Source organism: Oreochromis niloticus, linkage group LG4 (assembly GCF_001858045.2).
Source record: "Oreochromis niloticus isolate F11D_XX linkage group LG4, O_niloticus_UMD_NMBU, whole genome shotgun sequence".
Classification (NCBI taxonomy): Eukaryota; Metazoa; Chordata; class Actinopteri; order Cichliformes; family Cichlidae; genus Oreochromis; species Oreochromis niloticus.
The window spans coordinates 15301516-15313780 of record NC_031969.2 but is presented as its reverse complement, the minus strand read 5'-3'; the positions used below and the strand labels follow the sequence as shown (position 1 = coordinate 15313780).

The 12265-nt window shown below is 38.9% G+C and overlaps 3 protein-coding genes, 1 long non-coding RNA gene and 1 gene segment (V, D, J or C); 1 reads left to right on the top strand and 4 right to left on the bottom strand.

The window, feature by feature from the left end:
• The window catches only part of LOC100709195 (uncharacterized), a 1346887-nt gene that overhangs the window by 587406 nt on the left and 747216 nt on the right, over positions 1-12265 (bottom strand). The gene's annotated exons all lie outside the window — the stretch shown is intronic.
• The window catches only part of LOC112846698 (uncharacterized), a 961229-nt gene that overhangs the window by 368502 nt on the left and 580462 nt on the right, over positions 1-12265 (top strand). The window lies entirely within an intron of this gene.
• Positions 1-12265, bottom strand: part of LOC102076453 (Ig heavy chain Mem5) — a 900359-nt gene that overhangs the window by 340264 nt on the left and 547830 nt on the right. The window lies entirely within an intron of this gene.
• LOC106096470 (immunoglobulin mu heavy chain) overlaps positions 1-12265 on the bottom strand; it is a 1110954-nt gene that overhangs the window by 558874 nt on the left and 539815 nt on the right. The window lies entirely within an intron of this gene.
• Positions 10568-11183, bottom strand: LOC109202066 (Ig heavy chain V region 914-like). The segment is given in 2 exon segments: positions 10568-10893; positions 10989-11183. Coding segments are annotated over 2 exon segments (360 nt in total).

Genomic DNA, 12265 nt, shown 5'->3' with positions numbered 1-12265 from the left:
CTTTCGGAGTAAAATGGCAAGAAGAGACAGTGGAACACAGGACAAAGCTGAAGGAGAACTGCCGACTATTGGACTGTTGAAGTGGGAGAGGACAACAGAGTGAGAGTAAGTAAGGACACAGAGGAAAGCTGTTGTTTAATGTGGGAAATCAAAATTTGGGTTAGCAAACCTGGGGAAAAGAAAACTGACTGCTTAAGTGGAACATTGTGAAGGAATCTGAACCACTGCAAAAAGATACATATACAAAATCACACACACAAGCAGAACATGCATTAACCCTACTAACACAAACACAAGAGAGCTCATGAAGATTAGACACCATCTTGAGCATGTGAGTCTGTTTATCATCTTGTCCAAGTCACCTCGTGTGATGCAAAGATCAGTGGACTCATAGCACATTAGTTACAAAATGATCAAATAATAGCAGAGAAGTGTGTAGGAAAGGCAGCTTTAAGAACATGCCCTGCTGGAGATGCAGCTCCACAGACATTGATTAAACCTGCCTAATAACACAAACACACATGCAATGAAAATCAGCTTGTTATCTCTCATCAGTGTTAAAATACTGTCAATTTAGCAGACACTTGTTATCAAATGCTTAATTTATTTAATGCTGACAACTAACTAACTATGTTGCAGGACAACAGTTTAACTTTTGTGGGAAAAAAAAAGGATTCTGGTTTGACCAACCAGTGATCAGACAATAAATTTAGTTGGTAATATAGTAAATTGGGGGATGTTTTCTGCCTGATTGATGCAGCACAAAATATTTTACTGTATGAGGGAAATTCTATTTTTGTGATAATATTTTGAACATGCATTTCTGTTGTCCTGTTAACTTAGTGGGTTAATAGCTGATATGCAAATTAGTTGATGGTTCTTAGATTAATGAAAGGTGATTGAATTCTAGCACGAGTGAATGGGATGTGTTGGAGTTTGTTGGAATGGAGACTCTAAAACACTGAGTTTCCTGTTGTGATGTGCGAGTGAATCCTGCACCCAGATACACAACTCTGAATATATAAGAACAAACGTTTTTTGTGAAATACCTGATGACATGTCACATGTTTTATGATGACGGGGAAAAAGGAAAATTAAATAAAATTTGTGGCCTAAATGAGTGAAAAGTACAGTCCTGGGGATTAAAATTCATAGCTAATAACACATGAGGCTTATGTTGTGTGTTGTGCGACTAATGGTTGGGTTGGAGTTAATCTAGCTGATGATTTTTCTTTTGTTGTGAAGTTGAGCCTGCCAATTAGTATGATGGTTTGATAAATCATGCTAATGGTATGATTTACCCTCCTGAGATGAGGAGCATGTGTCATGACTTAACGAGGCCTTTTTATTTTGATACTTTCACAGTGCACTGAAAGTTTTGTTTGATGATCTCTGTTTGAGCAGATCTGCACGATTAGAACAGAAGCGCTATACGACGCGTCGTCGAGAAAATTGTTGCAAGTGAGTTTCTCCAAAAGATTACAATGGGCTCTGGAGAAAGTCACTTATATGGGACAATTAGAAAATAGGTCCCTACCCAAAAAAGGATTAAGCGAGATAATCCAATATAAAGTTCTTCTTTTCTTTTTGAAATGACGTCATTTTGCTGAGAAGTGGAAATGAAAATGCGACAATAATTTCCACTGTCAGCAAAGAAAGAATGAATGAATGCATGACTGAATGAGTGAGAGAAAATAAAACTGACTGACTGGTAAAAGCGGACAGAAGCTGACAGGCTGACTGACATCACTGTGCGAATTTAACCCCCACCTGACAAAGGTGCAGATGAATCTATGTGTGTTTCTTTTTACAGGAGCAGAAAGATGACAGCAACAGTCGAGGTTGCATGATGATTTAACCTTTTAAATGTCACTTTCTGTGTCTGTGAATCTACCAGGGGGTGTTATTCACTACCTTGTGTTGCTCACAGAGGTAACTGTGAGAAAGTGTGTATACACCTGCGCAGCGCTAACTTTTCTACAGCATTACAGTTCTTCATGTGATTTGATCATGTGATTTATACCAGGATAGCTGGTTGATGTTTTCTACTACAGGATTTCTGGGTTTACGTGTGAAGAAAACTGTGTTTACAGGTTATGAGTTGGTGATGCTGTTACACTGTGTTGTTGGGGAAATGTTCAAGGTTACTTTGACGATGTGAATAACATGTAAAACATTCCCTGTGTTGAAACTAGTGCGACTTCTGTCCACAGCTATGGTCTTTATGGTCTTTTTATAGCACCTCTGGAACCTGTCAACTTGTGCCTGACCTCCAGGATTGTCCATGTGTGTTGTTAATGTTTGTTTTTCTAAGAGTGCATGTAGAGGATTCAGCAGAGATGGACAAGTAACATGAGAAAGCAACTAAGAGATGCAGTGTTTGTGGAATAGTTTGATATGGGGCTCATTAGCTGGCCACTACTGAGCTCCTAGTGTTAAATACATGGAGTGACTTTGCTTAAGGGAAGTCACCGATTACATTACTGTTAACAGAGTACATGGGATGATCCATGTTTGGGGCGAATTATGCCAATAATTGTAGTTTACTGATTTGAGAAAACCTGCACATGATACTTGTCCTGTTGATGCTTTATTACTCTAATGATACAATTGTTTATAAGTGTGGAGTTTGATTTTACTTCCAGATCTTGTTTTCCAGGCCATGATGGTGTGTATGCAGGCTCCTGGCAGAGCCAGGTTTTAAACAAACTTAATATGCAAAACACACTAACATCTTTTATTGCAGGGTTACAGAGCTACTCCAGAGGAGGTGAAGCCCTGAGGGTGCCTGGGAGATGATCTAGCTAACCTTTTTCTTTAAGACAGGAATCTAGGTTTGATGAGTTGACTCATGGGAGTGTCCATGCGTCAAGAGGAGGGGTCCAGAATTACAGAGTTACATGAAACTATGTTTTCTATGTTTTCTAACCTATGTTTTTATGATTTTTGTGTGATTAACAGTTCAGACGGGTATTAAACCTATGCAAGTGGTGCATCTGTGTTCAGATGAGGCTTTGATGGTCCATAAATGAAGCTCCCTGAACTAAAGAATGTGGTTTGATGATGATTAACATGCTTTCCAAGTAGGAGTTTTTCCTCCTAGCAAGGAAATACAGGTGCAGCAGTCAGAGTATTGCTGAAAGGAATCTCCTGAGAAATCTTCAGAGGCCCAGTGAGAAGCGAGAACCCATTCCAGGCAGAGCTGACAGCCCAGGCAGTGGCTGAGGTCAAAGGTCGAGCTGTTTGGGGCCCATCATGAGATCAGACTTTGGAGCCACAGCAAGGACCATGAAGCTGCGTTGGAATGAGAGCTATGCCAAGGGGGCTTTCCAGAGGCCAACAGAGGAGATTGTGGACGACAGACGTGCACCTGAAGGATGAGGGGAGCGTGCCAAGCTCCACCGACAGCGCAGGGGGAGTCCAGGATGGCATCATGATTCTGTGAAAAGCACAGGAACCAGAAGCTATGGTGGTGATGACAGCAGTTTCCTATCAACATCACCTAATGCTGTGTCACTATACTGTGCATACGATGGCACACTGAAGACTGCTGGGATCATAACAGCAGTAAGATAACTGGATCCAGCACCCTTTCCACAGAGGGTTTTTCCTGCAGAGGATGGACAATAGAGGAGTCATAAATATCCCCCACAGGACAGAGGCCTGAAGTGAGGTGATGGGGGTTGGCAGAGGCCATAAAACTAGAGTGCTGAAGAGGTCTGCAGCTCTCACAATAGCTGAGACCCATGTTGACAAACATGACAAACAAACTCAACTGGTATGTTTGAATGTCTATTCTACATACATTTGGACTCTGGTCCTATGGACAGTGATGGAAACAACTGGAAGACACATTTATGACGCCCTGCAGAACTTAAACCACTCTGCAGAGAGACGTGTGATTTACATGTCTTGCAGAGGAGCACCACCAAGCTGGAGTGTTTTTGAAAATGTTAATTTTTCTTTTGACTGTTGACGATTCATCTGTTTGCTTGTAGGATGCAGTTTACCATTGAATGAGATTAATGAGAACTTGGATAACTGCTAATACATTTGTGAAACTGTGTACGTTTACATATGCTGAGTATAAAAACGGTTGCATTGACACTGTCAGACATGACGGGATCATAACTGGGGACTTTTCTAGCATAATTGCCAAAAGGGGGGAAATGTTAGATTTGTATTGTGATTGTCATTTATGCTTAGAAATATCTACTCATATATGCTTAGAAGTATATAATCATTTGTAGATTGAAAGAATGTCTCATCCTAGGAGGTCTGTAACAACTCTGTGTAGCATGAAGAGGGGAGTGCGTTCACTCCTCTTCAGAGTGTTCTGGCATAGATCACACACCTCCTAGGAGAGGTCGTATCTTCTCCTGCTGATATATGGTATAGCAAACACACGTATATCTGTTTGAGTGTAAGAGCCTTTTGTTCAGATGTACCGCTAGACTCCTGGCACCAGCTTTGGGGAGTCTTCCTGGGGTTACATCTTGACCCCATACACACATAGATACACACACACACACACACACACACTCAGGGTATTCTTTGTTCACATGCATACCTATATAAGATGTCATATGTTAATGAACCTATGCATATTCATGTAACCACAATAAAAGAGCAGTGTTACGGGAGAGCGGACGAGAGCAACTGAGGTCAAGCGAAGGAACGGCGCCTGTCCAGTTCTCTCCCGTGCACGTGAAACATAAAGAATGTTGCCTACTCGGGTCTTGCTTGTTGTGTGGTCACATTGCCTTCAACGTTCCAGCGAATAGGTTCAAGCTACAAACCTATCAGTTTCCTTCTCACTGTTGTCAGTCAAAGAATAACTAGAGACCTGACACAGGGCCCAGCAGCCAGCAGCAGTAACATAGCTAACACGACTGATGTTGAAGCTGAAATGATGTGAGTTCATTTGCCCTCTCCACATGGCACACATGATCCAACTCCATGATCTAACTTCATTTTGCCAATTTTTGTCTTTTTTCTTTTTGCCTGTCCCGTTTGGTTCTTTTGCCATCAGAATTATTGTCTAAAGGCAAAGAAAGATGCCCAACGGATTTACTTTACCAAATGGACCATCCTGGCCTTGCCGTATTGGTCTATTTGATTCACCTTTCTTTTTATCGTTTATTTTATTTTATCTTATTTTCACTTACTACACATGGGACAGACATGACTGGGGGAAAGAAAAGGGAGAAAGAAAGAGAGGTAGGGAAAGAAAAACAGCGGGGGAAGAGGAACAGTGATAAAGGGTAACAAACAAAAACCAACAAAACAAACAGACAAAAAATACATATATCTTTTTGCCTATTTTTCAATATATTTAAATTGAACATTATATTTTTTTCATGAACATAAACATATAGCCACATTTTTTTTAATTTTAAGGAGAAAGCTTGTGCAGCAAACATTTTGTACTGCCATGCTATTTAATTATCTCTTAAAACAACTGTAGTTAGTTTATTTATCAGCAAATTAAATTTTGCATAATAAAGAGTATTTTAAATAATGATTTAATTGCAGCTAAATTTATTTCTTTGTCAATGCAGAATCAATTTCAAATGCAGTTATTTGTCATCATAGTGCACTTTAGGTACTGTTATGAACTTTATCTTTAAGTATTATTGTGCAAATTTACTTGTATAGGCCATGCAGACATAGAATAAAATGACACTTCCAGTGTTATTCAGTCTCTCTTCTCCGTAACATTTTTTTTCTTTTTTGTAGTAACTCGACAGTGAACACTATTTCCACCATTCATCTGATTAATAGATTAATTAATACTGATAGATTCTTAACAACCCAAAAGACGCAGCAGCCAGCCTTGGTATCAAAGCTACAGAGAACATGTTTGATATTTAAGCTAAAGAGCTGTAAGCTGTTAATTGCGTGTTCAAGCCTAATGCTAATTATGAGGAAAGGCTTATTGTTAACTTAAATATATTTGCATTTCATTAAAGCAATGACTGAGTAGACTGTCATGGCTGTGTGCAGGCAGACAGGAAGAGAGGACCCCAAATGTAGGACTCACGGAGGCAAACGCAACTCAAAATACTCGGCTTTATTGCTGGAAAGCAACTGAACAAAAAACTAACTAGAGGGAGGGAGGGCAGGCTGGCAAATGGAACATACAGTGAAAGTGATGGTACAACACGACAGAGAGCAAAGGAAAACACAGGGCTTATATACACAGGGGAGTAATCATGGAACAGAAAACAGGAGGAAGACACAGCTGGGAGAGATTAGGGCTAATGAGACGGGGGGGAAGTAAAACTGAACACACTGACATCAGACATGAACCTTTAAAGTAAAACAGGAAACAAGAAACAATTTACAAAGACGCAGACTGACGCTGAACTAAATCTAGAATAATAATCAAAATAGCACAACTAAAGAACCAGAACATAAATCATAATGCAGAAATATACAAAATACAAGAAACTGAAAAAGCTGGGTCAAAATGACCCAGAACCGTGACATAGACTGTTCATTTTCTCTCTCTATTTTTCTCCTTTTTAAAGCAGTTTAAATGCTTGTGCAGGTAAACAGTATCTTCCCCACAGCTGCTATTAAAACATGATAGGTGGAATAAAATGAAGATCAGTTTTTAGCTAGACAAAGACATCTGAAGATGTCATGATACTGAAACACTGCATTTATTGTATTTAATCTATTTAAACAGCTAGGATGTCTGGTGAGGCCTGAAATGATCCTCTCATATATGAACAACTTCCTGTGACCATTTTAACTTACCATTATCTTTAATTGACTTTGAATACCTTTGATAATGAGATGACCTTCATCATGACAGTGGAGGAGACACCAGTGGAGAGTTTAATTGTGTGAATGCAAAGAACTTCTCAGACAAGTGCATGACTTTCTTAAGGTAATAGCCTTAATAGATTTAGTATTAGTAATACTGTCATTATACTACAATTATGATGAAAGATAAATGTAGCATAAACGACTGTAGGATTTTGTACAACTGCTTAAAGAATTTCAGTCACTGTGAGTCTCGAGTACAATAATAAACAGCAGAATCTTCAGTCTTCAGACTGTTCATCTGCAGATACAGCTGCTGTTTGCTGTTGTCTCTGGAGATGGTGAACCGGCCTTGTACTGACTGAGAATAACAGATGTAAGCACTGTCATATTTGATGTTTGCTGGGTCAGACAGGCCTGTCTGACCCAGGCCATCCAGGAGTCACTGAATGTGAATCCAGATCCTGTACAGGTCAGTTTGCGGGATTCTCCAGGTCTTTTAACCACTGGTTCAGACTCAGTCAGAGTCTGACTATCACCACCTGCAAAATCAAAAGAAAGCAAGTAACTTTGCATTCGTCTTATTGTAACTATAGGGAGACAAAAAACAAAACAAAAGAAAAATACAATATCAGCAAAAATCTTCACCTGCCCAGCAAACAGTTGAAAGCAGCAGTCCTGTCCTACAGTCCATCATATCGATCTGTGAGTCCACTGCTCTGTCGTTCACTCTACAGTCAGTGTGATGGCAACAGCCACACAGGGGTAAATCAGTTCATTTTTCACTTTATTAGTTTGCTTTCCAGTTTTCTTCATTAAGTTAATTCATTAATCATTTTGTTAAACCTAACACTGGTATTATGAGGCGCACACATAGTAACATTGTGTGGTTTTTCTAAAATGTTTTGTTATATTAATTATGTTTCTCTCTTTGAGTTACCTGGGTTTGGGCGGTGGCTGTTTCCTGTCTGGGCAAAAGGCGTGGCTGAGGACTCTGGGGACAAAATGCCTGCTCAGCAGGACCAACCATGGGCTTACCAGGAGCAGGGGTGTTTTAGGTTTAGTTAGGTTATTCTGTGCTTAGTTAATATGTGTGTTTTTGTTTTCCCCCCTATTGTGTATAAATGGTTTGGCCAAATCATTATAAAAGCTACCCTCATGTGTCTTTCTAATTAGGTCAGTTTGTGAGTTAAGTTGTGTCTCACTTTGTTTTGTTTAAGTTTCTGGAAATTATTTTTTGTAGAGTTATATTTAGTTGACCTCTTTTATGGGCCTGCTAAGTATGTTTTTGAATTTTGTTAATTTTGGACTTTTTGAGGGTTAAAATAAAGAAAACCCTTTTTGAAGATACTTTTTTTGCCTGTGTCCACTATGCTTTGGCTGCTTGTTCCCTCACAGTCAGATAAGTAGAAATTAAAGACATCTGAGTTTGCATTAACTCCTCCTCACTGGATGACTTTAGCTAAATTTAGTATGGACATTGTTTTGTTTTTTTTCATCTCATATATTAAAACTCAGACTGTGAATTGAGTCACACACTCAGTTCTGTCAGCTACAAGAAAACAGCAAACATAGAGATCAAAAAGGAACATAATAATAAAATAATATCCATCCATCCAGTCAGCAGTAATGGAAAATCTATGTTGCTTATGTGTCATTAGTGTGAAATCAGTAGCTAACAAAAAGATCTGATCCCTTTTTCTGATCCCTGTCACAGGGAAAATTACTCAGTATGAATACATTTTTTTGATATTTCAATTATCTTTTCACTATTAAATACAATATTGCTACATCAATATTAAATACGGTACTGAATGATTTTTTGCAGTTTTTAAAAGGACTTCTGTCACAGTGATGACTCAGCACTGTAATACACAGCAGAATCTTCACTTCTCAGACTGTTCATCTGCAGATACAATTCTGCTGTCTCCAGAAATAGGTAAACCAGTCTTAAACTGACTAAGAGTAGTATTTGTTGCTACCATTATAATTGCCAACCCAGGAAACCCACTCGGAGTCCATTTGTGTTCTCTCTGTACGTAGAGATAGAAAACATCTAAGGTTTGCATTGAATCCTCTTCACTTGGGATAAGCTTGTCTATCAACTTCTTTTTTTGATTATCCATTATTCATTGTTTTATGAATAACAATAATATTTTGAATTAAAGTTCTCTTCCAAAACAAGTCAAAGTCAAAGCTTCAGTGATGCAGCTCAGTGCTCATATATTCATATTGCTGGGTGAACCTGACTTAACATGGTGTTAACGGTTGTTTTAAACCTTTTCTGCTACTCCATATATCTATTTGTAATATTAACCCTTGAAGTGCCAGGTGAATTGATATATGATGATTTGCTGTTATTCACTTCAGGATTTAAAGCAAAAACTGCTTTCATTTATAAATGCTTTGTAAGATATAGATAATCCCCATTTTTGATGAAGTCACACAAAGAACTTAACTAACAATTAGTAACTTCTTGAATTAATCATGGTTATTTGTCCTTTTATGAAGCAATTGCAAACAGCTACAAATGGAGGCTACAAAGCTTCAATGATTACTCATCATTGCCTTTGTTAAAGCTGATTGTATGATAATGGACCTTCGCCAAGCAGTCAGATCCTGATCATCAACAGGTAACAAAGTTGTACTAACAGTCTAGTGCAGTTCTTTCTGTCCTGGACGCCTTTGAATTTTATCATCATGCATCATGATATTGTCCTTTTCCGTTAATCAGTTTTATTTGAGTTTTATTTACTCAAGTTTGTCCATAAAATGTATTTTAGGCTAACTTTTACACAATGAGATAGGGGTATGTTTTACAAAGTTTGCCATATGAATATAATACTCTACAAACTCTCTGCCTCATCCTCTTATTTGTGTTCACAGTTACACATGCTGCGTTTGGTGGCTTTGTGTTGCTGGGTATTTGTACGGGTCTGTCAGTGTTCTGTATCACTGTGCAGTAACGTGCACAGTAATAAATAGCTGTGTCCTCAGGCTGTAGATTCTCTCCTGTTATTGTCACTTTGCCAACAGAACTGTCTCTGCTGATGCTGAACTTGTTCTTAAAAACTTTGTTATGGTCACTGCTCCCATCATACCAAATGTGTAAAATCCATTCCAGTGGTTTTCCTTCATTCTGTGTGATCCAACTATTAGTAATTCCATTGTATTTAGTAGTGTGAATTGACCAAAGCTTCTCACAGGATGCAGTAGACAGCAGCAGTATCTGGGCTGCAGAGAAGATGGTTGTTACTGAAGCTGAAGTGATATGAGCTCTTCTGCCCTCTCACTGATGCAGCCACATACTGCACAGTGTTGTGGAAGTGCTTGGTGTTTATTAGATTAAAAGGACTGTGCGTTTGAAATGCCATAGTTGAAACCACAGGTGAACAGTTGAAACCCACGGATATAAATTTTGTTTTGTTTTGTTTTGTTTTTATTATATTTATGCTTTTTTTTTACTACCTTAAGACATTGCAAATCTACATGAGTTTTCATGTTTTTCTCTCTTTATTTCTCAGTTTTTTGTATTGTTGTAGGGTCTTTACATTACAATATAAAGTTCCTTGAGGCATCTTTTGTAGTGATTTTGCACTATATAAATAAAATTGAATTGAATTAAACTCAAAACATTTTGCATTAAGTGTATTGTTGGGATAGATACAAAGCAGGAAAAAATGTTTCATTAGCAGAATTTATTATTGTTATTGAATCTTAAAATAAATAGCAAAACTCAAAACAAGGATGTTGTTTTGAGGGTGAGTTCAAATAGGATTTTGTACAGCTGCTCAAACACTTTCAGTCACTGTGGCTCTCGAGCACAATAATAAACAGCAGAATCTTCAGTCTTCAGATTGTTCATCTGCAGATACAGCTGCTGTCTGCTGTTGTCTCTGGAGATGGTAAACCGGCCTCTGAATGACTGAGAGTAGTAAGTGTTGCTACCACTGCCCCAGATGTGAGCAATCCACTCCAGCCCTTTGCCCGGTGCCTGTCTGATCCAATCCATACTGTAGCTGCTGAATGTGAATCCAGAGGTTGTGCAGGTCAATTTATGGGATTCTCCAGGCCTTTTATCCACTGGTTCAGATTCTGTCAGAGTCTGACAATTTACACCTGTCAATAGAAACATTCAGGCAGATAAGAAAAGAAAATTAAATACTTTCAGCAGATGTAAAAAGAACATTAAAATAGTTTTAGTAGAGTTTAACCTGCACAGTAGAGAGTCAGAATTAGCAGCACTGTCTTAGAGTCCATCTTGTTTAACTCTGTCAGTCCACTGTTCTCTGCAGGCTCTCAGCAGTAAGATAAGTAGGTGGAAGTCATCTCAATATTTGCATAGGAAACATCAAAGGTAGAAATACATGAACGCAATACGGATAAAATCTTGGAGACGCTCACGGCTCTTCAACGGGATATGATAGACCTGGTGACCAGGGATGGACATTAACCCTTTCACGCATAGTGGTCACTACAGTGGACAGCTATTCAGAGGCTGTTTTCTTGTATTTGTGTCAGTGTTGATGGTATACTTGCAGATAAACCACCACTTTGGACACTGTTGTGTCACTCTATACCCTGCCATATTTAAAAAAAAAAAGTACATATTTAAAAAAAATGAAGTTCAAAATACACATAAAAGTTCAAAAAGCTGGATGCCCGTAGGCCGAGGCTGACAGGAACAACAAAAAATTCTAGTTGATATTGGGACTGTTTGACTATTTGTCCATATCCTTCCAAGGCCACCTGCGTGGGCTGCGGACTGTTGACTTTCACTTAACTGGGTGAAAGCACACTCTCTGATCTGAACACAGGACACACATACACTGGCACGTACACTGGCACAAATACACACTCATCCTCCCTCCTCCATCCCAAATGCCTGTGGAAGCAGATTTCTTTTCTTATGTATTAATCACATATTTTAATCATATCACATTAGTATAGCAAGAGCACTCCTGTCACTTAGTTGTATGCATGTGCACTACAGATGGGCCTTAGGTGACGGCTAAGCAGAAAACACGGTCATAATTCTCTCCGTGAGGGAGGAGGTATAGCCCCCCCGTGAGATGGGGCAACATATAAGAGTTGTGGATTGTTCTTTGTTTGGGAAGCTATAAAAGAGTTCAGGGCGGTTTCCATCCTCAGAGAACTGTTTGGTGTTTGATCTGAACATCTTCTCCACTGCAGTGCTTTTCTTTTTCTTTTAATAAACCTAACTTCAAAAGACACGCTCGCCTAGTAGTTGCAGTTTTGTTTAAGATTTTCCACAACACGCCTCCGATGCATGTCACGTGCTTTACATGGTGTAAATGTGAATATTCATGTGCTTTTTTTGTATTGGCCTCAAACTGGTCTCCCAGTTAGGAGCTCAATTCGAGTAGAGTTCTTTTTTGCTCCTCTTGACCCCTGATGTGTGTACTTTCACTGATTTTCCTCTGGCGCGGCTACATCTGCTTGTTTCGTTTTGTTTTTTTATTTCAATTAC